The sequence below is a fragment of the Rhipicephalus sanguineus genome, chromosome 1, assembly GCF_013339695.2.
Source record: "Rhipicephalus sanguineus isolate Rsan-2018 chromosome 1, BIME_Rsan_1.4, whole genome shotgun sequence".
Taxonomy (NCBI): Eukaryota; Metazoa; Arthropoda; class Arachnida; order Ixodida; family Ixodidae; genus Rhipicephalus; species Rhipicephalus sanguineus.
The window spans coordinates 108,063,610-108,090,305 of NC_051176.1; the positions used below are offsets into that span (position 1 = coordinate 108,063,610).

A 26,696-nucleotide genomic window follows, 5' to 3' on the forward strand; every position below is an offset into this window, starting at 1 on the left:
AGTACACTGTATACGGGCAGTGCACAGGTACTATATACAGTGTGAGCTGTTCTACCTTGCGGATCTAGCGTATTGGTGGTCATTGCTTCATCACTGTACATACTGCTGACTGTCCCTCAGGCTTCGGGAATGAATACATTTTTAAGAAAGTGCACCTTCGGCTCACAGCACACAGTATCTATTCTTCTTTACTTGCTTTTATTTTTCCTTTTGCAGCGAAGTTGCGGATGGCTAGGAGATTCCGTCTGTGTGTGTGCAAAAAAGCCTGGTGCACGTATGTGTGACAGAAATTGGGCAAACCCTATAATACTCACCACTGGTCCACTGAAAATGAAGAAGTCGTCCGTGGGCTCCACAGAAATTGGGCAATCCCCAATACTTACTACCAGTCCACTAATAGTGAAGGAGGGAACACAAGGGCGGCAAACGCCAATTAAGATCGTGCACGAAACGCCAAGCGTATGTGGTGACCCAGGCAAGACGACGCATGTCGCGGCAAGAAGACGTATGCCGCTCAAATGGAAAATTTTAAAGACGCGTACACTAAATTAGAATGGGACTGCCTGGACAGCCATTTCTAATTAAGTTGCACATTGTGTGATCGGCTATGGTTCGAAATTCTGTGTCACCTCTGTGTCTTGCGCTAAGCAGCTTCCCTTGTCATCAACCTTCACAGAGTGGAATCACTCCTCAACCTTTTTTTCTTCTTTTTCAATATTTTCAGGCCAATTGATTTTAGCATCCCGATGCGTCAATACTAAACACCTCATTGCGTCAATACTGCGTCAGTGCTAAACAGCTCTTTCCAGCCCATACTCGCGGCCTAAATTTACGAAACTCTCCTTAATTGACATAATTTAAAAAGACATTCGTTCACGAATGTGGCAATCGCCATAGTACTTAGTCATGAATATTTAACGTTTGTAACATTCTAACGCTATATATAATGATAATTGTTGGCGCTTAACGTCCCAAAACAGTTTAATGCTATATAGAAATCGTAAGAAAAGCGTAGGAAAACCTTGATGTCCTGCATATTATTTGCACTCCCTGCAGTGCCTTAGCGGCTTAGGCGCTGTGCTCCGAGTGGTCAAAATGAATACCAAGCACTCTCCCGCCTCCCACCCGTCCCCTAATCAGATTATAGCGTGCCCCATAATCATTACGTAGTTTTGGGACGCAAAGCTTCATAATTTATTGTTACTGGCGAGCAAGAACTTTCAGCGCCACTGAGAACTGATGAATAGGAAAATTACCGTTGCAACTATGCGTCGTGTTCAATCATATAGCAGCCTGTGCCGCGAGTCATGACGCGCTATACAGTACAGCTCAAAACGGCCAAGCTGACGCGCGGGTCTCGTCGAAGAAGGGAGCACGAACCGTATACGCAAAGAGGCAGGGCGGTCTTATTTTCGCTGCGTACCACTCTCGCTCATTCATAAGCGCCTTTTTTTCTCTCTTTATTTCTCTTCTTTTCGTTTTGGTTCTCACTACTCTCATTCTCACCGAGATGTTTACTCGTCCGCGTCGTGGGAAACCGCGAATGACAAAGTGGGGCGCATCGTTGGTCTATATGGCTCGCTACAAAGAGACCCATAGCAAAGCATTGTACTGGGCGCGTTGCTGATCCGTGCGCACACTATGCGTGCTCGCCGTTGTAGAACAATGCACAGGTCCGAGAAACAAAAAAAATAAATAAAAAAGGACAGCGGGCGCCTACGCAAATGTGCTGCTGCTGGCTTTCTAGAGTTTCGTTTGCTTTCTGTGTGAAATGTAACGCGCCAGTCTCAACACTTTATACACGGACACGCTCTCGTATGCACGCGTGTATGTGTATATATATAGACATCGCATAATTAGCGCCCTGATCCCAAACGAGACATTCCTGTGCGAAGCATGTATACAAGGCTTCGCCGGTGTTGAGTTCATGTATGAAGGCACAGTAACAGCTCGTACGTCTGCTGGCCTATTTTTGCGTGTGCTGCTGAATGGAAAGAGAGAGAGAGAGAGAGAGAGAGAGAGAGAGTGTGTGTGTGTGTGTGTGTGTGTGTGTGTGTGTGTGTGTGTGTGTGTGTGTGTGTGTGTGTGTGTGTGTGTGTGTGTGTGTGTGTGTGTGCGTGTGCGTGCGTGCGTGCGTGCGTGCTTTCAGCGTTGAGCAGTTGGGGGGCCAAGCTTAACCGCACCCCCCCCCCCCTTTCTTTTTCTTTTCCGGGGTAAAGGTGGCAAGCATGAAAACAGTTCTTTGAATGCAACATCAGGAGTTCTTGGTCGCCGTTATCGTCAAAAAACATGCACAGTCATAACCCTACGCATTAAAAAAATTACGTGAGAGGTGCGACTGAATAAAGGTATGGGGCAGAATTAGCGCCCCCCTTTAGAGGACTAGGGGGGGGGGCGCCCCTTCCCCCCCCCCCTTGCCCACGCCTATGTGTGTGTGCGTGTGCACGAGTACTATATTTAGGAAAAAATACAGCGTTCGCTGGTTTCGCTAAGAAGAGACAGCTGCTTCACCCTTTTCTTTAGCTTTCGATGCATGGATACTGCTACATTGGGCAAACTAACATGTGGGTTCCATAATTTTCCAATGCAATTTGTTCGAAAAGTAGTAAAGCACCGACAAGGTCAAAATGGCAAGAAGAAACAATTGCACGCTAAAGGTCAGCAACACAAAGAAAAAAAAACATAATAAAGCAGAAAGAGAAAAAGAGTAGTGCCTGTCTGCCTACTCACCGTTTTCTAGCTCAGAAACATGCGTGACGCTGTCTGACGATGGTAGTGGAACGACACTTTCCAGTAGGCGTATACTTCTCAAACTTTCCCTTTTTAAATGGTTTTTATTCTCTGGCCGGCAGTAATGCAAACCCGCCATGAAGTAGATAAGGTGTCGCAGTGGTGGGGACGCGGGTTCGATTTCCGCCTCGGCGACCGCATTTCGATGGGAGCGAAATACAAGAGCACGCGTGTACTTGGATTTAAGTGCACGTTAAACAACTCCAAGTAATAAAATTAATCAGGAGTTTCCAACTACCACGCACCTCATAATCGGGTCGTGGTTTTGGCAAGTAAAACCCCACAATCTAATTTAATGGCAAACAACACTTACGAACGACACGTTTTGTGAATTTGGCCCGAATTTGGGAATCGTGCCTGTTGTAATTAAACGCTTGTCGTCAGCTATATTTTCTATTTAGTGCGATTGGCAGGCACCTTATACAGTGAAACCTCGGTTATACGAATCTCACGGGAACACCAAAATTATTTGTATCCGGCGTTCCTGCACAAAATCTTTCCGGACGCGCATCTTGACAATGCGTGCCGCTTTTGTAAAGAAATAGCCAGTCTTGCTCACATGCTCTGGGGTTGCCCCCTGGCACCGGGGGCCAGGACCACCAAGGAAGAGTGGGACCGAGCTCTACGCAGCTCGGACCTTGAAGCACAGCTCTGGGCTGTCCATCGGGCCCGCGACGCGGCGGAGGGGCAAGGCCTCTCTGTCCCGACGTGGGAGCGGCCCGCTGCACGCTAATCGCGCGCACCGAAGGACTAAAATAAAGTTGTTCATCCATCCATCCATCCGAAATTCGTATCACCAGAAAGCATGGAAACTTAGCGTGCGACAAAAGAAAGCTGGTGTACATTTTCATTTATTGTTTGTCAGTGCTGCGGCAACGTCAGGAAAAATCCTGAATGATTGCCAGTTAGGTTTTTAGATGTCGGCAATCATACCAGCACTCGTAAATATACGGCCCGTACGCGCACATTGAATTAATCAACCAGGTGCGTTGTGACCCGCGACACACGGAGGCCGGACGCGTCTCTGAAGGTTTATGCTGACCATAAGAAAAGTGTTTTTCTTACACCGTGATTCCGACGATTTGGCGGTGTGGCGCGCATGCCCACGCTTGCGTTCCCGCGCTCGCACGTGCTTGGCGCGTCTTCCGCGACAGCGCGGACGCGCCAAGCACGTGCGAGCACGTCTTCGTACCTGGGCGGTATCGAACGTTCGTATCAAACATCGCTAGGTGAAAATCGGTTCGCAACAACCGTACTCCATTACATTGAGGCCAATGGGCCTTGGCCGAGACCAACGAAAAATTCGTATCACCCCGAAATTCGTATGAGCTGTGATCGTATCACCGAGGTTTCACTGTAACTCGAGATATACGGTCAAATATTTCGTGCAGATTCGCTACGGTATCCCCTATAGCGAATCTGCACGAAATATTTGACCGTATATCTAACTACGCGTCGGACGACGAGTTAAAGCTACCTGTACACAGACATAAGCGTACAACCACGTGACGTTCCATCGGGTCTGTCCTTACTGTTAAGTCACTCTGCATTGTTGACCGAAATAAAGAGAACGCTCCATCACTCATCTAGCTCGATTCACCGCGCCTGTCTATAACGCCGCCGCTTTGTCGCCCTTGTTGCGCGTTAATCTCGAACCCGGGCGTGGCATACGTCCGGCGTATATCTTGCCTTGCTTGGCCTGCAGCCATCCATGGCGTCGACTAAGCCGTGCGACACCTTTTGTACCCCTTGTCTCGCGTTGGTGTCGGCAAGCGTACGTCATAGCCTGCGCGTACAAAAACACAGACAAGGCTCGTCCCCCACCGCATTCCACACCCATCATTCTCCTTGATGTTTTTTTTTTTTCGATTTATTTTTCTCATCGTATAAGCGAGAATCCGATCGCAGCAGCGAAGGAGGGTCTTGGCTGCGCATCGACTGCTGTGGAGCGACTCCGAGTTGTCGCTCAGATGGTTGACTGCGCTGGTCGATCGCGGTTTATGTCCCAAAGCGATGGAGGGGTTCAAGCTCTCGAATAATAATGACCACCTGGGGTTCTATAACGAACACCAAGAGCGCTGTATGCGGGCGCGTTTACATTCCGTTCCCACGGGAAAGCGGCCGCATAGCTGCTGGTCAACGAACCCGCGACCTGGTACTGAGTGGTAAAGTATGCTATGCCCTGTGATCCGCGGAAATGGGCATTTCGCTGGGATCTACTGGACTGTTTTAAACGGATCATTATCGTTATCATTAATTTTAATGAATCTAATAACGGAAAAGGATATTACGTAAGGGATGATGTGAAAAAAAAAGCTAATTTATGTATTTTCCAGACAGAATAGTAAAAACAAATGACACGATAACTTGTTGAAAATAACTAAGAAATGACAAAACATGCGATAGTGAGCGCTGTAGTTCACATTAATATTTGCAGCGATTCCACAAGGTTCCAAACATAACAGTATAGGCTCTCATGCAATAAAAGCACAGATCAGAGAAAACCGTGGAGCAAGCACCGAAACACCGAGATAACGTAATGGGGGGCGCTGTAGTTTCCAGATAAGAGGCACTACAGAAACAATGAACCGAAGACGTACTCTGCGTTTTCAAACGACGGAAATCAAAAAGGAATAAGTAGTGGCAGCTGAACTCATTCAGATATAATTAGAAGCAGAAGTGAGGTGGATACGAAAGCAACAACATTTCACGTGAATGAGTTCTGGAAGTTCCTATAACAAACGTATTATGGTTGACAGAACGTGCAACATCTTCTGGGAGCTCATTACATTGTTTTATAACAACAAGAAACGGTCAGCAGACATACTGGTTAGAAAGACTGGATAGAATACATGAGAAAGCATTGAAAAATGTTACATATCGCGATGCATAGCTAGATACTTCGAATTTCAATTATCTGCTCATAGATCATGAAATTGGGGAGATGTTTTTGGTAAACTGTGACAGACGCCATGCTGCAGAAACTGGGCCCTTATTCACGTACGTTCTCTTATACATAAGTACCACACGCGACTGGTCATCGCTGATGCGGCGATCTCATTATCGTGTCGATCGCCATCTTGAGTAACCGACAACTAAACGCTGGCCAGTGGGGAATCGCTTATTGCGTAAGAAGAGTTTCGTGAACACTGAACCTGATTAAGAGCGTCAGCTGGTGTCGAGTGCCGTGTCGAAGCTGTATATATGCACGAAAAGTCGAAAATGAGGAGGGACTCCATGCGCCAATGCCACTGATACAGAGCTTTCCTTTAGCTCGCTATTCGAGAATGCCGTATGTCCAATGGAACGATTGGCAGGAATATCATATTATAGACAGTTCTGTAGCGTATAGGAACCCTTAACCCGAGGCTTTGATTGCCTAAGCCTCCGGGTTTGGCGTCGCTGCTGGGTTGGTTTCTATCTTGACGGATGCAAGTCGGTCGGTGCACTGTAAGCAAGTTATAGCAAACCGACATAAATAAACCCTTTATAACAACCCATACGGAGTGCAGTAAGCGTACATCTTCTATGTTCTGCGTAAGCAAAAAAAAAAAAAAAACCAAGCGTAAAAAAGTAAGCGCATAGTATCGGCTCAGAGGTATATATATGAACAGCACAGCGACCTCTTCAATGGTGTAGCTCCTTTTATCAACAAATGGCTTGATTTACTCGACTAATTTTTGCAGCCATTAGGTATTGGTGTGTGCCACTGTGGCACAAGATATGCAGGATCGTTAGATTTAGTCCGGTATGTATCGTATATATTTCTATGCGTGTACGCGTCTCAATAGCGTACGTCTCTCGACAAACATCGTAGGTTACCTCCGTACTCGTGACATCGCTGCATAGACGTCTCTCAGCGTATATCGCCATAGCAGTGCTACCAGTGTGGTACGGAAACATAAAGGCATCATATTAGAGTTGTGACCTTCGCGGTGGTTAAACGTAAGCGGTCCACGAGCCCACATGCAAGTCAAACACAACCGTACACCTCGCCGTTAGATGTTCTAGCTACTGATTAACCGTATCACAAAGATAGCAATATGCTCGTTGGACTAAGATATACATTCTTTTTTTTTATGATATGGTCCCATGACTGATTACAACGCAGGAGCGCGTAGATAAGTGCTATATGTATAGGGAATAATGAAATCAGAAAAAAAAACGAAAAAAAATGCAGTAATATACTTCTTAATCTTTACGAACACACTGTGCACACATCGCTCAATCACGCGACCGAGGTATTCTATTTTGGAGGTGTAATTAATATCAATTATGAGGGCGAGATGAGCGGCGAGACCACCGCCTTTGTAGCTCGTGTGCATAATTTGCATTTAACGCAGATCGTAAACATGTACGAGGCTACAGTATCTAAATTGCGCAGTCCATCACTATACGTCTACAACGTGCACGAAGTTACGTAGGCCAGGCCACGCTTGAGTGGAGACGACGCGGAAAGTGCTGTTGTTTATTTTCCTTCCCGCTCACCGCTTGTTCGGCGTGCGAAGGAATTGGCCACACTTCCCAAAACTCCAACAGTTGTTTTGGCGGCACGGGGGTAAGGAAAAGGGAGCAGTGATTGCTTTTAACGAGTGGCATCCGATAATGCAAGGGCTCTGCGCGAGCGCAGCCGCACCGTGCATGCTGGCGGTGTTCTCCTTAAGCTTCGGCAGAGTAAGCCCTGCAATGTGTGATCTCTGTATATGCATGGCGGCTGTCCTTGTCACGCCTCGCTCTAATTGAATGGATGGAGTGAACCCATGGAGACAAACAGTGATGACGATGGTGGTAATAATGATGATGCTTACTCAGAGGCATAGACGGTAAGAGGGATTGCACGAAAACCAGGCAGTGTAGTGGCCAAAGTGCGTTAGTATTTTCGTTAAGCTTTGATACATAATAAAAAAAATTAAAATTTTGGAGTTTTACGTACCAGAACCACAATATAATTATGAGGCACGCCGGACAAAATAGGGTATAAACGCGTGTTAAGCTGAAACTAAGTCGATATCCTACCGCTTAGTATAATGAAAACTTAAATTGAGGAGTTAGCATGATTCGACCTTGATAGATTCCTTTAAGAGAGTTTCAGCAGGATTGTTTTTTTTTATTTTTTGTTTTGTGTTGTCTTCAGACTGGCAATACTTGACATTAGGGCAAGATGACATTGACTTGCCCCTTGTGGCGCGGTAGACCAGACAGCTTCGCTTCGTTGGCCGATTTCGTCATATTTAGTGTGTCAACCTTGGGCCGCGCTTAGCAACAGTCTAGAGTCAATATAGAATTTTTCGAACAGCCTGAATGGCCACGAATGTGCCAACTCGCATCCGCTTTACGTCCATGTTCGTACATGTATGTACGAGCCCCACAGAACGCGCTAAAGTGGCTAAAGTGCGACATATATTGGACAACCCGCGCACGGTGTCCGTTATTAATGCCCTTATCAGGACTGACCTTACTTTGCGGTGGATGGAGCACAGCGGATGTACCAGATAATGTTTTCCGAGTTAACGAAATGTCACACGTGATAAAGACGATAAACAACGACATCAAAATGAGAATTGAGTGCTGGATACCGGGGTAACAGGGCATTAGTGAAGGGGAGGGGGGGGGGGGGGGAGAGCAGCAGCAGCAGGTGAGTGATGCGAATGGGACAAATGACCATACATGCTTGTATATTAACAAGCAAGGGGCTGGAAGGAGGTGGGGGGGGAGACAACGGATGAGTCACCACGCGTTACGTCGATCTGCACGCCACCCGTGAAATACAGGATGCGCGAGTTCGAGATACGCCAGAGCGCGTAGTATAATACACCCCGTGGCCGGCGTCGCATTCACGCTCGACAGTCGTCGCGGTGGCCCCGGCCGTCAAGTAGTTGGCACATCGCTTTCGGACCGCGAGCGGGTCGGCCGCCTCTTGTTCCGGTTACACGGCACGGGCGAATGTGACAGCCTCTTCAAAATGGTGAGCTCGGGCGAAAGCGGACTCGCGCCGCTGCCACAGCGCTGACGGAAACTGACTGACGCTGCACGCGACGCGCCATCGCTGATCGCGTCTTTTCAAACGTTGGAAGCGAGGAGTACAGAAGGAGGCACGGAGGAATATAGAACGCGGGGGGGGGGGGGGGGGCGAGGGAGACGAGGGGGGAGGTGTTATGGCTGCAATATAGAAAACCCTTACGAAAACAAAAATGTTGATCTGAAGTAAGAAAGGGAAAGAAGGAAAATAGGGGAAATAAACCAGGGTGAAAAAGAAAACGAAGAAGCGACAGGAAGGTGACAGTTTACGCACAAGGAGCAGCTTGCTCGTGTTGCCGCCATTTTTATTACACGCCATTTTGACAGCTGCGGTGGGTGGTTGCGCCGAAACGTAAGTGAGCAGCGGCTTGAGTGCGACTGCCGGTCGCTGTGAGGTGTCGCAAAGCAGTGCACGGTGAGAGAAGTGGAAGAGCAGTGACGTGTGTGCGCGCATGCCATCGCCACTTGCGTTGCTCTATGCAAAACGGCGAGAGAGGAAAATATATGATCGCAGTTAGTAGACGCTCTGTAGTGCTGCAGCCCTCTGTACGCATTCATTAGGCGCGTAAGCGCGAGTTTTCCCACCAATATAGGCAATATACTAATGAGCAGCGCTGGTGGCGGCAATCTCATTACGCGAATTATGGGTACTTGAGTATAAATGGACACCAGAAACGTAAAGGCCAGCCCGCTGCTCACTGGCCATGGCTGGTTGACCTTTATTTGTGCGCTACAGCGTGCACATGCACGCCACCGGTGGCACGTGATTGGATACTTGTGCCATTTCAGATTCCTCGAGCCTTATATAGCAAAACGATCAATGGGTGGGTATAACTTCTGAGTTGGTCTATGGATACTTTTGTGTCTTGGAGCTCATTCACAAAGCTTTCCGCTCATTAAAGTCATTTGCTTCTAGCCGTGCCGGCCGGTCCCTACGTGGGACTGAGACGATGGGTGCGCGACGCAGCGCAGGACCAAATAAAGTTGTTTTCAATTCAATTCTGTTTGCTTCTAGCCACTTTTGCTTAGGTTATGTTCACCATAGGGATTCGTCGGCGGATAGCGAGCGCTAACCGCTTCGGAAGTAAGCGACCCTTTTGAAAGGATACAACTGCATTTCCAACGCCGGTTATGTTACTCGTACCTTCAATATTTTATTGTCTACAATATTTAAGCGTGAAAGTTATGTCCAACAGTAGATCGTTCTGACAAACTGCTGGCTACATTGTGGAAGATATAATCAAATAGCACGCCCTGCCTGGTTACGACAACCCGTTCGCGATGCGTTCAGCGCGCGCCTCCCGCGAACAATGCGTTGCCGATAAGAGGAGTGATTCGAATTTAAGCTGCGCTGACTCTTTATGAGCCGTGTCGACCTTGTTCGTACCGTGATGTCTATAGGAAAACAATGAACTGTGCTCTATCACGACACACACGGCGGAAGAGGCTTACCAATGAGAGCGCCGCGGCGTACAAAGCCGACGAAAGCGGTGCAAGGTCATTTTCATGGCTGCGGCAGTTCTGCGCACTTCATGCCTAAAAGATATTGACGCTTCGCTGATGGCGTTGTTTAAAGGAGCCTTGCATCCACTTTTTGGCCGTATAATTAGCCATGACACGCGCACCTCTGGCGCAGCTACGGTATAATGGCGGCACAATTTTGACATGTTTGCACAGCGCAAACTGAGCGAGGACAGAAAAGCGGACACAACACAGGCGCTGACTTCCAACTCAGTTGAAGTCAGTCTTTGTTGAAGTAAGCGCCTGTGTTGTGTCCTGTCCTCTGTCTTCTTTGAATTTGCTGTGCAAACATGTCGATATTGAATCGTCAACCAGTGCAAGGTACCATTCTATCAGGGACAGTTCTATTTGATGATATATATAGGAAAGGTCGCAAGCTTTTGCCCTTATGACAATGTTAGGTTGTTAAATTAAGATACAATGGTTGTTTATGCTGTTTTTTTTTTTAATAGTACAACGCGGGTTGTTTTATTCTTCATCGGCGTTTCTAAAATATGATGCACTTCATCAGCATATTAACTTGTGACTGATAATGGCAAAGTGATGACAAGACATGAATTCCATTAAATGAAATCTGTAAGCTATATACAATTGAAAGCAATAGTTCGTAAGAAAGCGACACTCAAGGATTCCCTTCCAGAAGGGTTGGGCATACGTATAACGGCCGCTGGACGGAAACGCACCGCGGCCGTGTTCGTATAAACAGACAAGCAAGCAAGCAGAAGAAGAAAAAAAAAGCCGCAAACACGACTAGCCTGTATATGCTTCTACTTCACCCACTCCCATCGCACGGGGTCATCATAATCCAGAAATGGGCGCATTCATCCATGGGCGCACACTTAAGGTTCAAAAGGGGGCTCGAGCCTTTTGACCGATTCGGCTCGCGTCTTCTCGGCGTTCAGCTCCTCCGGCGGGCAAATTGGCCTCTCTTTAGAATCCCGTCCGAAGGAGCGCGCGCGCGTGTACACGTTGAACAAACTGTGGCCGTGCTTGCGGGTACGTGTTCGCCCCTTTTTCTTATATTTCATTTCGCGCGTTCTTTGCCGTTCGCGCTGAAAATTTTAACGAGGCTCCCGCGTGTGGCTTATTGCACCCCTTTGTCGACCCCCCCTCCCGCTGCAGGTGCGCGGCGTTCCAGCTCAGGCCCCGACGACGACGCAGTACGCCCGGCGGCTCCCCGTGCCGACTGCGTCACCCAAGGGGCCCAGCGACAGCTGTCGCGTCGTCGGCGTATCTCCAAGAGCGCAGCTTGACGCGGCGGAGAGCCGGGCAGCAGCCTCGGGCATGGCCGCCGCCGCTGTCCTGGCGTCGACGGCGCGCGGCCGAGACCCTCAGCCGCCGCAAGGATCCAGGACTCCAGAGGCCAGCAGGCGCGTGCAGCGAGCCCTGCTTAAGCTCGAACTGCCCGACTGGTTTCGCCAGCACTACAGGCCTCCCAGGAGGGACCATCCCTGGCTCGGAGACGATGGCGCAGCGCCACAGTGGCCCAAGTGGCGCGCGCTTCCGGGCAAGGACGCCAAGCAGCCGACAGGTCTCCGGCCTGCCCAGGTTCGTTCCCGCTGGTTGAGTTTGCGTGCAATAGTGTGTGTGCAATGCGTCTATTCATGGCATCTGCTTGCCGAACGTTGTGAATTCTCGTCTTTACATGCAGGCATTACTTGTATTTCGTTTTTACTCGTGTACACGCGTGTGCGATTGAGTGAGAAAAGGAAGGATATGAAAGCGAAGAGAGAGAGAGAGAGAGGCAACAGAAGTGGGCTGCCCACTCATCTACAAATTCTTGACCGATTTGTCAATGACCAAACGAAAACAGAATTATACCCATGCAGTTATAACCAGTGCTTGAAGTCAATTGTGTCTGGGGTGTCTCAAACCCCCCTATACGAACAAGGGATCTGCGACCTCACTTGCTAGAATGTGAATGTAGGGCTGTGTGCTGGCAAAATGTCACTTGTAAATGGAAAATGTACAGGCAGCCATGTGCGCCATGGACCGATGTTACATAAGTCTGTCCACGCAAATAATGGCGCACTTTGTTCGCCTTTACTCTTTATGGAGGGCTTCCGATCCGATGTGTCTCGCGCTACTGATATTGGCGCTGATATTGTCTGCGAGCCCACCATCTGAAACATTTGGGGCCCCTGCACCGTGCGTCCTCGCACCTGAATTACCCTGCTCAAGTCTCCGTCACACCAGACTTCGAGACCAACGCTCTTAGATTTTTGTCTGCGAGCGTTGGTTGAGACTGTTCAGAAACGCCTTTGTCCTTGATGCCCCATTACTATAAAATAGTGGTTTCGTGAATAATATTACATACGTTAGAAATTCCGACACCTCATTTCACTGTGAGCTCTACGTCACGTACCACCGAGCACCTTGGCAGAGCGACCGCTTGTTTCAGGTCTTATACGTCATGAGTTCAGCAAAAAAAAAAAAAAAAAATAAGGACCTTTAAGTTTTTTTCGCCCTTCGTAAAAACGATGTGTGAAACAAGCTATCAGCCGCCTTTTCTCTCTCCCTCTGTATTTCCCTCTCCATCTTTGCTCGAATCACTAGTGGTTTCCGCGAATGTGGAAAGATACATCTTGCTGAAGTTGTTTTTGCAAGGTTGCTCTTACGAAACTGTTCTTACGTGTCACCTGCGAAACCTGCTGCTCTCGCAGCAACAGAGGCCTGTATATACAAAAACTACTTACGCTAGAATTGTTCGTGGGCGAAATTTTCAGCCAATATCGCAGTAGAATGGAAAGTTGGGCTGGTTGGAATACTTCGATGGCTGATGCAGCGCTAAATGAAGAAGACGTCCTTTGCTCTGTTCTACGTCTTCGTCTTTTAGCGCTGCATAAGGACACTGGTTACATCAACCGTACTGGGCATATCATTGTCATAGCAGGCTGACCAATGGCAAGGAGCTCTTACGGGCGAAAATCTTTGCAATTTCGGCCTTGAGTTTGTAGCAGATAGAGCAGCGGTAATCTGTTAATTATACAGCTATATATAACAATTTAGAGTTCGACTCTAGGTTTTGCTTCGTGTATCTTGTCATTCTCTCAAGCTGCCGACGCCACTGCGTCGCTGTCACCCTCAGCCTTCACGCAGAGCGAAGGAAATTCTTTGTTCGCTACCGCCGCTACACATCTCTCGCACCACAGCATTCAATCACCGGTGCACCGGCGTATACCCTCTGAGAAAATTCGGCAGATCCCACGCGTTGTGGGAATCGGTTTCATGCGAAGCAGTCACCGAGTACTTCTATGCGGTACTTTATGGCTTTGAGCCAAACATTACGAGGTGGATCGACGTGTTTTTGTAAGTGTAGTAGATGTGTGCACATCTTGGTCTTACCAGGCACATCGACAACACTGGCGTTTAAAGGGTAACTTATGGTGCGACGTAACGTCAGCCCTTACGTTAAGTACATACGTCAGTATTATCGAAACTAAGTGCACTTTATGGTGCAATCATACGAATATCACACGCAACTTTCGTTGATGTATTCCTCCGGGGTCGAGCAATGCTTCAATATAGCTTGCTGAATCATAGGAATACAAATGCAACGCTTATTAGACTGCTATAAAAGCGTAGCGAACACTGGAACCACAGACGTTAATCTGATATGACGCCTGTATAGTAGGAATATCATGTAGTGTTTATTGCTTTCTTGTAAAATTAGATAGCCAGCACCATAACCACAATTGACGTTGCACCGACATTACGCCTGCATAGGCTGTTTTTACAAACCGGATTATAGATCTGGCGTGGCTCTGTGGTACGTAGAATACCTGAACGTTTGGGTTGGATTCCTGCTGGGATCTTAGTTGTTATTCTTTCCATTCGTCTGGTCAACGCTGCCGAAGTCCGTTTTTTTAACGCTCTCGAACTTAAATTACCAATGTCTGCTCTCGCCGTTCCCGGGTAGATATAAACTGTCAATCACCTGTGGCGCATACCCGTACACCGTGGCCCGTGGCAAACGGGTATGTGCCACACGTGTCTGGAGGAAAGGGTTTGACGACGTACGCGACAGGATTTTCCCGTTATTCATGTCATGACCCGACAGTCATATTCGACAAAGCCTCTTACCCTCCCATGCCAGTTTTGGTCTTCACCAAGTTAAGGAGGCGATCATGACAGCACCTAGACTTAGGCGGCTAGATAGATAGATAGAAAGAAAGAAAGAAAGAAAGAAAGAAAGAAAGAAAGAAAGAAAGAAAGAAAGAAAGAAAGAAAGAAAGAAAGAAAGAAAGAAAGAAAGAAAGAAAGAAAGAAACACTCAAAGTGCTAAAGGATCGCTAAGAAATGCCTCGCATTTAAAAAGCGAGTATGTGTGACGTCTTTCGGTGAGTCCTGACCTGTCACGTATATGACTCTCTTTTAAGGACACCCGTTAACTCTCTTTTGAGTCCCATGACTCTCCAAAGAGAGCATAATGGTCTCCAAAGAGAGTGCACCTGTCACTTTAAGGAGAGTCATACACGGCGCATGTCAGGACTCAGAAAGAACAAAGGACTCTTCTTTTTTTCTGAGAGTGTAAAACTGCAGCGCTTGGCCCACACACTGGATGTGTCTTCTGCCTAACCAAGTAATGGATCACCGCACGATAAATTTTCGTCTCGTAGGTCTGTCTACGTCACACTGACGTTCTTCCCACACGTCAGTGCGTAGTGTGTTTTTCTAGAACGTCACATCACACACACACACAGTGCCGAGTTTCACAGGCGGTCGCTCAATAGGGTTCTTTTCAAGTACCGCAGGAGGGCTCGTGTGGCTTTCTGGGATCAAACTGGACGCATAGTCTAGTTAACCTCCCTGCCTTTCCTACATTCCCTCTCTCTCTCTCTCTCTAGAACGTGAGTGTGACGTGTGGGAAAAACAGTGTGGAGGTTACCCCCCCTCAACTCTCCCTCGATGAAGTGGTTTTAAGAAGCCCTTATAAAGCGTCACTTCCTCTCCTTTGTCCTCTTGCTCGCCTATAACACAGCCTCACCCTCCCATTAAGGAAAAAATGTCTTCATGCATGGCGAACGCGAAAAATAAAGCTTAAACCGTGTCTTCCCGAATACAGTCGTTACATTTCGAGCAAAATAGGACACTATTTCAATGCATTCCTTCAAGATATGGTCCCGGTATTTGATGCTAGGAGGATTGACTGCGTTAGACTCCGTAATGGGTATTATTTCCCGCGTGGATCATTCCTACAGCAAGTGACACTGCTTCTCGAAAGCTTTTTCTAGTACCACTGAAACAAATCTTAAAGGAACCTACTGCACGATACATTTTTTTTCCCTCGGGCCATTTTCACAACAGACTTTTGCGACAAGCAGGCAGTATCTTTGATATATAAATATATATATAGTTCATATTAGAAGGCAGGCGTAAATTACATGGGCACGGCACAGGCGGAAGTAACAGCGAAAATCCTATGTCGCCCTTTTCGTCTCTATCGTGTGCGTGCTTTTTTTTTTATGCCTGCGTGTAAAATCACGAAACCTGACCTGATAGTCTAGCTTTCTGTGATGATTTTTTTTATAACCGTTACATAAAACCTCCCACCATTCATGGCTGGTAACTGTACCCTAAATGTGAACCTCCGAATGTGTCAACGCGTCATAGTCAGGGGTTCCTTGCATCCGAAATGCACGTAATAAAAGTTTATTTATTTATTTATTTATTTATTTATTTATTTATTTATTTATTTATTTATTTATTTATTTATTTACCGGGACAACTCAACATCACGCCTCATATCACTGTGTCTTGGACCAAAACCTCCACCCCTTACCATATTGCTTACGTTTAAGCCCCCTCCAGGAAAAAAAAAATCCTAGATACGCCACTGCGACGCTGTGTGTGTTGCAAAGGTGACGTTCTTTAGAAGATTGCATGGTAATACGTTCGTGCGTAATTTTTCGTCGTCGTTTCCGGGAAAACAGCGTCCTCAGAAAGAACGAGGCAAGCATGACGCGGTGATGATTATAAGCCTCCAACACGGCTCCCCCATATCCAGAACGGAGGAATCACCAAAACGCTAGTGTGGTCATCAACACGAAAAGCATCGATGACGCCGAAGCATAACTGCCACAATTCAGCTCTATATTGTTGCTCACACAAGGTTGAGCGGCAAGGTCTCCAGTATATCAGCACAGGAAGTATAGAAAAGAAATGCCTTTTTTTTTATTGCAAGTCTCGTGCACGACACGGCACCGTTTTGTTTCGGGACCTACCGCGATACCTATCAAATGTATGAGTATCGGCACTTTAGTCGAAATTGTTCTTGTTCTTTTTTTTTTTTTAGAGCGCAGCTCTTAGGCGCCCGTTCCTGCGTTGAGCGGCGTCGCCGTTGGCGTCGGCGGCGTGACCGATAGAGCGAACAAGGACGAAAGAGAACGAACGCGGAGTCTGTCGATATCACGAGCCACTGGCATCTAACCAACACGAAGCTGCGCTCAGAAATCGCATTAGGCAGTATCGTAATCGTCGGTGAATCTTTAACTTAGATGCAGTGGTGTTCCGAGATTAATCAAGTTCTTCGAAACATTCTGCACTTGTGGACTTGCCTTACGCAGCTATTGCTATTGTGCGATCATTTCTGCTTCCTTGATGCATGACCCACTCCTGCCTATGTCCTCAAACGAGTGGTCGGCAGTATTTACGAAATAAATAAATAAATAAATAAATAAATAAATAAATAAATAAATAAATAAATAAATAAATAAATAAATAAATTCGTCGTAGAATGCGTTACAGTTCACACATTTTACGATCCGATGTTTGCGAGGTCCCCTTACATGGATGCGCAGATTTTAAGTGCGGAGCATTTTAGGGGCCCGGCTTGTCGTATGCTGTCGTATGCTGTCATCGCATGCTGTCGTAGCTTGGCGTAACGCAGACAAAACCACGAATAGCATAGCCATCTGTTGCATATTGAGAGCACGATCGCGCCAAGGAGAAGTATTCTTCCTCTTGTTCTTCGAGTGCCTGGATGATAATAAGTGCGGAGAACTTTAGGGGCCCGGACTGTCGTATGCTGTCATCGCTTAGCGTAACGCAAGCAAAACCACGTATGAAAAAAAGAAAAAAAAATCGGAAGCAAGAGAGAAATATAAAGAGAGAGAAAGAAAGGGACAAATAGCAAGAAAAATAGAATGAGCAAGAAAGAGAAGTAAATAGATAAAGAGAGAAGAAGAAGTAAATAGACATGAAGAGAGAAAAAAGACAGGAAAACAACGAAAAAAGTGAAAAATAAAGAAAGAGGAAACCGAAGAGAATCAAAGGCTGCCCAGCTCCGCACTTCCTGGCACCCCTAGTGATAAGCCGCCTTAATTTTTTTTTTTTTCATTTTGCCGGGAAGCGAAGAATGATTGACTGATTGTTTATGAATAAACAATCACTCATTATTTATTCATAACAAGAAAGTATATTCATGTATGATGCAGTTCCTGCCGTATACTACACGTCCAGAACAAAATGCAGCCGGTAGTTGTAGCGGCCTAATGTCTGCGGCCTAGACTCGGCCAAGGAAGTGGGAGGGGTCGAAGGCACCCTCTCCACACCGTAACCGACGGTTGTGGTTGTAAGCTACACCACATTCCGTCATTCGGAAACGAATAACTGCTTTTAAGTATAGTTTGCCCGAAGTAAGGCAGCTACCCTTCCGGAATGCACTTCGGCGGTGAGAAATGAACCGTATCGCGCCGTCTTTATACGCGAATCAACTTCGAAACCAGTGGTCATTGTTGCAGGCGTAATGCGTGCTCCGTTTCTGTTGTGCTTGTGTGTGTTACGTTCAGCTTTCGGCTTGAACGGGGAGCTCCCCCAGCCAGCCGAGCGTGAGACGCGGCCTTATTCTCAGAAGCCGAGATATAGAATTTTTTTTTTCTTCCTCGTAGCGAGACTTCTGGTATGAGTTTCCGTGCTGCCAGAGTTCGTGCGTAGCTGTATGCGTATCGCTCTATGCCATTAAGTTTGAGACTAGGCATCTGTTATCACGGACATGACAAATCATCGCTCAGCTGCAATCCTTGCGAACGGCGCCCGAAAACAGTTCGCAAGAACTTGCATGGACCATTCGCAAATAATGAACGGGATGACGTGTAGCCAAGTACCTTACACTCGAGACAAACAATTGTTACGAACAGGAAGCTCTGATAACCATATATTTATGGAGTAGGATAGGTTAGCTCCTCTGAGCAGGCCATCTTTAGAACAAAGCGTTAGCAGACGAGTGGTGTGTAGTATATAGGCCAGATGTCTCAAACTCACCTCAGCTAGCGGGCCGCAGTCACAGAATTCAGTCTCCCGCGAGGCCCGAGACAGTGCAGCAGGTTAAGCAGAATTCGGGGACTCCGAATTAATTTCGATCACCTGGAGTTCTTTAACGTGCACCTAAATCTGAATACACAGGTGTTCTTGGCATTTCGGTTCCATAAGAAGCCCCAGGTAGTCGAAATTTCCACAGCCCTCTTCTACAGCGGGCCTCATAACTGTATCGCGGTTTTGGCTCGTAGAACGACCGATATCACTGTTGTGCCGACCACTGGCTCAGGAATGTTGATGCGCCTGTCAAGTACCGTTTGTTTCATTCTCGCGCCCTCATCTTCTCGCAGACAGCTGAGACATCGCTGCCGGCTGAGCGGAGGAATCTGGTGATCCCCAAACGGGTCACCTTCCGCGATAAAGGCTCGTCCCGCAGCTCCGTCAGGCCCTGGGTGTACCGGTCGCTGCGGGCGCCGCCGTATCTGGGCTGGCGCAGCTCGGGACTGGCGACGTCCACCGCGGCGCTGCCGTCGCCGAAGCAGCAGCAGCAAGCGACCATCCGGTGACCGACTGTCGTCGACAAAAGCCCTCGACACCTGTCACTGCAGCACCACCGCACTTCCCACCGAGACTATATGTTTACTCATCGTCCCACCCTGCACAATGCTCGCAAGAAACAGTCCCACTATATAGCACGGAATGCACTCGCGCCCACACCGCGGCACGACTGCGGAACGCCCTTGTAATCCATGTTCCAGTGGTCCTACTGTAGAGCAACAGGCGTCTGAACTCGAAGAGTTCTTCTTGCTGGGCTAGCTTCTGTAATACAGACCGGCGTTCGTGCTTGAAAGTGCAGCGTTAAAGATGAATACCGAGAGAGAGGAAACGCGATACGAGGATTGTCCTGTCTGCTAGTCTGTTACGGCTTTCCTCTTCCGTGACGTAAACGAGTGCCCGGCTTCAGTTTGAAAGGAAAACTTTGCTTCGCTACACGTTGTGTGACGGGTGAAGAAGGTCTCGTATATTAGGCAGCGGCACAGCGTTCAGGCGCAGTCTTTGTCAAAGGTTTCAAACCCGCTGCGCAAGTGATCGGTTCTCCTGATCAAAGTCACTACAAATTATTACATTTCTTTAAATAGTTGTCTTACGTGGCGCTTTCAAGCTCGAAACAGATACGACCGCTGTATTGATCGACGTCCGATAGTTTGGCGTGAAAAGTGATGGTCGGTTGCTGGCTATACAGAATGTGGGCCAGGTGACAGGTATAGTAAGGCGACGCGATGGACTTGAAACGCGACAGGCACAAGCGTTTCGTAAGGCATGCGTTGAGAGTTAGGGTTGCTGGACGAGGCAAAACTGCCGAATTCGCTCCTTCCGAGTTTTCGATGCGCCACACCACTGGTCGTCGTCGCTTCGCGACCCGCCACTACACGGAGGATAAGGAAACATATAAAAATAAGATAACAGGAACCAGCCTTGCATGGCATCCTTTCATAATTGGTTGTACTCGTCGAACCCATATTGTAACGTTGCTGCATAGTAGCTCTTTAGGGGCGCGCACTGTCCCGTGGCAACAATACGCGTAGGTCTGCTGTTCTTCACGAAGTGAGCCCCCGACGTATCTCGGAGGTTCCTCTCCAGCGCAGAGAAAGTGTCGCGATTTATTTTGGTCGCTGGAAAAAAGTGTTTATGCGAAAGTGTATTTATGCTATTTTGTTTATGTGCATATAAGTGTTTCTGACAGATGTTTCCGAGGCTTAACTTTTTCAGCGCGACGGCTTGGCGCTTTCTACAAGCGCTCGCCTTTTGACGCTTTACTGCGAACGCATGCTGCAAAACATGTCGCATTTGTTGTTTGTATATGTCTCGTGTACAGTCCCAATTACGGCTATCTTTAACGCGCGAAGTGTGTGCGTCTGCGTTTGCTTTGCGCTTTGTATGTCAACAGGCGCCAATGGTTTTCGCTGCTTAGCACGCACTGCCGAACGAGTACGTTACTGACAGTTGCGTTTTCCCTCGTACAACAACAAGAGTGCCGGATAATTGGACATCCGCAGCGATGGCAGACTGCCTCCACATTGTAGTCTGTCGATAGATAAGGCCCGTTCGGCGTGCGAGATCAGCACTGTTTAAAAAAAAGAACAAGACAACGAAGCTCACAAGCAGCAGCAGCTTTCAAGCACGTTCTCTTACGTATCAAACGAAGTCTGTCTCTAACAGATGGCGCTGGACAACACATGAGCTCGGTGATGTCGTGCTATACGACAGCCGGGACGTCGTCTTCCCCGTAAAAATGAATCCGAAGCCGGGGAGGAGACGTCAACACACAGCTCTAATAAAAGCGTAACACGCTGACCGCTGCCAAAATTCTTTAGAAAAAAAAAACTCCAGTATAGTTGCCAAAAGACTTTTTTGTTGTATCTTTAGGTAATGCTACCGTTCCCTGCAGGCTTCTCTTTTTTTTTCACCTCGTACACCATACCATAACACACCAATTGCAAATAAATGTGTTGGCCTACCGAATAATTGATATCTCGATCAGTCAGTGCTGTGTTTTTCTTTTTCCTTGAACGTTTTGTGCTTGCAAATGACTAGCCTATATTCTGAACTCTTGGCGGCATGTCGGCAAGTATGTATTGCCGTGAGAAGTGTGTATTCTTATTTCGAGCCTTGACTCTGCTCTTCCAGTTAGCTTTCCTGGCAAAGATGCATTTACTCCTGCATATATGACATTGCCACTTCTTTCAGCTACCTTTTTTTTTTTTAACAGCGCAGCTGTTTAGCAAATCGTTCCGTGTGAGACGATCGCTGAAAACTATCATCTGCCGCGACCATCGGGCCAGCAGTCGAGCACCATAACCACCGCGGCGGGTTTTTTTTTTCTTTCTATTTTTTGGTGCAGCGAGAATACCGTCTCTGTAAAAATATATATACTATTTCACCCTTATTAGCAATTTTTTTAACTATATTCATCTAGACCTGGTGTTCACTAGTACTTCGAGCACGCTTTTGCACGCTTTTTCGAAAGACACTTAATTTGTTATTTCACAGAGGAGATATACAGAGTATACAGACAAGAAATTACAGAGGAGAAATTGCAATACTAATAATAACGAATGGGGTTTTATGAACCAAAACCACGATATGATTATGAGGCACGTCATAGTGGAGGGCTCAGGATATTTCGACCACCTGGTGTTTAACGTGCACTGACGTCGCACTGTACACGGGCCTCTACCATTACACCTCCATCGAAATGCGACCGCCGCGGCCGGGATCGAACCCGCGGCCTTCGCGTCAGCAGCCGAGCACTGTAACCACTGTACTGGCATAGCGGACGTGGAGAAATTGTAGAGCCTATTAATTAGTGTCAAAACAATTTCTTTCCGTGATAATAGCTACTCTGGTTATAATTCTACCAGGCTTCTAACAAGGTGCGCGAAACATAAAAAAAAGTACCGCGTGACTAGGCGCTTGCGCACGGCAACATTAAGACAACCCTCAAACGTGCTACCAATGAATGATCGATGCTGCACGCAGAACGAAGACAAGATCAGGCATTGAGCAACGGAGGTGGATCGAATACAGTGAATTACCTTGACTTTTATTCTGATCGAGATTGCTTCTCTTTCGAAGCAGTGTACTAAGCCGGACAATAGAAATATACAGGACAAGTGACGCTGCTATTTTCTTGAAGCTGTGTCGGCGTTCGCTGACAGGAAACATAGACATCAAGATTGTTATGCCGGCTTACTGCGATGTATCGAAAACGAAGGATGTGGTCAACGCTTATCCTTTAAGCTAGTGGTCTGTTCATATATTCTGTCTGCGTGCGGCATCGATCGTTCGCTGTGAGCACGTTTTTGGGCGCTAGTGTCACTGCGCGCAAGAGCTCAGTCACGTGATATTTTTTTCAGATCTCGCACACTTTCGTTGCAGCTCGAAAATATTCAAACCACAGGGGCTATTCTACCGGAAAGAAAATGTATTCTACCGGAAAGAAATGTGCTCCACGGCTTTTCTAATGAAGATGTCGCGTTAACAGGAATACTTTAAAAGTTGGCTGATTAATTATTGCTAAGTAATTATCTAAGCTCATTTAAAAAACACTCTGAATTGGTCAAGAGGACAATGAATAATGCTAAGTTGTACGCGTTCTTGCAATGCGCGCATACATCTTTTACAGCTTGGCCGGAGTCAGCTGAAAGACCCAGTATATAGATTTCAGTTTGCAATACTTCTTTGCTTACTATTGATGCTGATATGCCACCCAGTCTTTGTTCTAGTTCTCGTAAGACTGGCTTTCTGCAGTGGGGCCCTGGGTCTACTAACGCAAATATCTAGGAGGATCAAGAACCATTACCGGGGGGGTAAAGATGACGCCTTCGCAGCCCCTTGATCCACGCTTTGCCGTTATTATAGGAGGCACTTGCGCTTCAAATTTCAAACGGTGGCTTTGAACCGAACTGTGCGTCAGAGGCATATTATGCGACATAGTTCAATTTCACTTTATTTGAAACGCTTTCTACTGCTAACAAAATTGGCTTCAGTTACATCAGTGCAGACGAAATACCAGCCGTAGCGGGCACTATCTGTCCGTAAATTTCACTCACTTCCTTCACTTAAACTAATTAATTGCTGCATGACATAGTGTGAGGAAATGACTGTAGCGCAAATCCACTCGATACGTCGCGTGGACCTTTCGAGGTCAAAAACGATCCGTATAGTGCGCTTACAATAAGCATAGGCCCCTATGGCTTCGATCATAGTTGCATTGTTCCTATGCCTTCCATTTAAAAACGCCGGCGCTGATGTGTAAGCACGTTGTTCGCCCATGATGTATGCATGGGGTCTTGAAGTATCAACGTCGTAACACGCTGACGTAAAACTGCAAGAGAAACGGCCATCAGGTTATGTGGCAGCACTTGTAAGCACAGCAAACTTATTCTAAGAAGGAACTTGGCGCCTTGCGAATGTTGCATAATCGGTACAGTGACATGAGGTATTGAACATGATGGATTGGCGGTACGACTCTTTGTTTTAAAATAAAAAGGCCTGACTCATACTCACACGACGCATACATTGAAAAGGCCTTTCTGAGGCATGCAGCTCAACAGAGCAGGCGATTAACTTAAACGTAGAATTACAATAAATTAGAAGCGTGGTCATGAAGAGTTTCTCATTCTACGGGGAGACAGGCTGTCGCCGCGCAGGCGTCAAAGTTTACTGAAAAATATATCTGCAATTTCAGCCAGAGTCAGATACAGCAATGGCTAACAGACAGGATAACAATATCCCTGTCTGCGTTAATATCGAGGCCTAATTTATGCGAGGTTACACTTGAGACGTTTCATTACAGATATCGTGTGACGTCACGCAAAGGTCATACGTTATGTGTAATGCTTGTGAATGCTACGAACAAATATGGATTCTTACTTAAAGTATGGATTCCTACAAATCGCCATCGATACACGATTCCACACGTAATTTAACTTTGCACTATGACAGTGTTCTGAAACACCTTGTGCGGATCGAAGAATGTGTTTTATAAACTAAAAGCTTAATTAACGAGGCCGAAAGTGTATTCTTGAAACTTTTCTGGAGACCGCTAACCCACGGGACAAGCAAAGACAATGCATGGGCGCAGACCAACAAGCGGAGTTTTGTTGAAAAAACATGTTCTTTCGATAAAAATTTGGTTATACGTTAGTTATATCAGCATTATTAGTCCGTCCTCCTCAGTTATGCATACATACATACATACATACATACATACATACATACATACATACATACATACATACATACATACATACATACATACATACATACATACATACATACATACATACATACATACATACATACATACATACATACATACATACATACATACGTTAGCAAAAGGAAAGCTGCAGAAGGCAATCAATGAGCACTGAAATGCTAAATTAGCGTACAAACAAATCCTGTGGTTAACGTTTCTGTCTAGCGAAACAGCATGTACGGTTCTTGATTCTTGCGGCTGCATCAGTGAATCGCCGTGTTACCCGTATTCGGCTGACATCGCATATTCGCATACGTAGGCAAAATATTTCGGAAAAATTTACTTGGTTACTATGCCATCAAACAGGAAAGAGAGAGAGAACGTGGCACGTAGCCAACAACACGCCCTTGAGTAGCAATTCGAGACTGCACGTACACCGCACCTTCAACGAGCGCTGAAATCAAGCTCGTGTATTCCATTTACCTATATGCGCAGAATAGTTTCCTAACGCACGTGCGGAACATCCAGGTATAACGTAATACGTTTCTTTTCGCCGCATACCTCGACTGCGCAGTACGTCCGTCGGTCGCTCAAATGTGCACCGTGGATTTGAATCGCAATTATTCGTCTGCATATGTGGTAGTTGCGAGACAAATTATGACCCTTTCGTATCATCGTAATCCTACACCGACAGAAGTTCTTTCGGGCGCTATTAAGTGTGAGAAGGAGAAGTCAGGAGAAACGGAGAAATCAAGGAGCAAAGCTTGCTTGATTTCTCCATCAATACGTGTCGTGATTGCCCTTGAAGATATCACGCGTGTTACAGAGCGGCCTTGTGCGCGCAGTATAGTGCATGGCCCTGTATGTGTAGTCACCACACATCGGTATCACTGTATGTTCGATAGACTATCTGATACCCTGTGACCACTATTATCCAGCCGGTCGGTTGGTCGGTCAATGCACATAATGATGCAGCTCCTAAACGATTGAAGCTGCGGAATTTATTTAGTCGCGGCGTACAGCCAGATGCTCTGGCCGTACGACCTTTCTTATAGTTTCCTTACAGCAATTTTTTTTTTTCGTATGCTACTAGCTCAGAGCGGGCTTTGCACTGTGTTCGCAGTACTTGCAGGGTCAGCCCTTGTTTTGAGGTTGCCAGTTGAACGCGCACTCTGGGCAGGACAGACAGATAGGCGACTTATTTATAGAGTCAGAGAGAGGTCAGTCTTGGTGCAAGGTTTTCTAGAGGCGCTTCTCAACATCGCGATATGTTCAATGGATGTACTACCTCTTAACGAACGTTGAAATATCGGGCACTGCTTTTTGGGTTCGATGCGAAGAATATGCTGCGGATATATAAACTGCGCAGTTACCATAGCTGCAAAGGAAACAGCGCAGAAAGGATGCGTGCTCGCACGCGAATGTCCTTTTTATCCTCCTTTCGTGACTACAATAAAATGAAAATCTTTAAATTGTTAAAAAAAAATGTATTCGCTACCCAGCAAGCCCTCGAGGCGGCGAAGAGGCAAGACCTCGACGTCCCCACGTGGGAGGCCTATAGGCCCAGCCAACTAAACTGCTGGCTTCAATAGAAGTTTATTCCTCGTAACGAATACTTGCAGTGTGTAGCCGTCAAGTGATTTTGCACGGAGCCACAATGCAAGCATTTGACCTTATACATACTGCAAGCTTTTACTATAAGAGCAGCCTGACGTTGTTCCGAATTTAGCCACAGCTGAACACCGGGACCTTGAGCCCTAGATATTATTAGTCCAGCTTTCCTTCTAAAGAGCATTTTTATTGCTGTGAGTGCCTATTGTTGTTGTTGTTGTTGTTGCTGTTTGTTGTTGCTGCTGTTATTATTATTGTTGTTCTTTTAGTGCCGCTGCTCTCTGTTGAGCATCACGGATGTGCACGAAAGAAGTTATGCGTGTTTTTATCATGTTTTGTTCTGGTTTTTATTTTATTTTGTATACTATTATTATTAATAATATTTGTACGAGCCATGAAATTCGTTAATAAAGGTATTTGCCGGTTTATTTGTCTGTTATTGGGAAAGAAACTAAACGAAAGCCGCGGCAACGCCTTGCGCTTCGCTCACGGCCAATTGGCGTTGGCGCGCAATGCCGACGTCCGGTTCAGTGATGACGGGAATTAGCGCTGCACGTCGCCCAGCGTGGCTAGCACCGACGAAGATTACTGGACAAGCCAAGAGCACCAGCCTCCATCTACAGATAGTGCCTCCCCTATTGCAGCTCATGCGAAAATTTAGTAAAGAAAATAAACAGGATTTAAATAGCTGTAACGCTGTTACATATTCCCTATTTGAGACCCTAATTTCTTTAGT

At 46.7% G+C, this 26,696-nt stretch overlaps 1 protein-coding gene across 2 annotated transcripts in view; it reads left to right on the forward strand.

The window, feature by feature from the left end:
• Window positions 1–26,386, forward strand: part of LOC119395328 (uncharacterized) — an 81,430-nt gene extending 55,044 nt beyond the window's left edge. The window contains exons 2-3 of one of the 2 annotated variants that reach the window (XM_037662492.2): window positions 11,452–11,877; window positions 18,940–19,046. In XM_037662492.2, coding sequence (XP_037518420.1) covers window positions 11,452–11,877; window positions 18,940–18,978 — 465 coding nt within the window. In that variant the 3' untranslated portion in view covers window positions 18,979–19,046. Of the gene's footprint in view, window positions 1–11,451; window positions 11,878–18,935 lie in introns of both variants that reach the window. The other variant, XM_037662491.2, reaches the window with a different exon arrangement.
• Window positions 26,387–26,696: the final 310 nt, after the last annotated feature.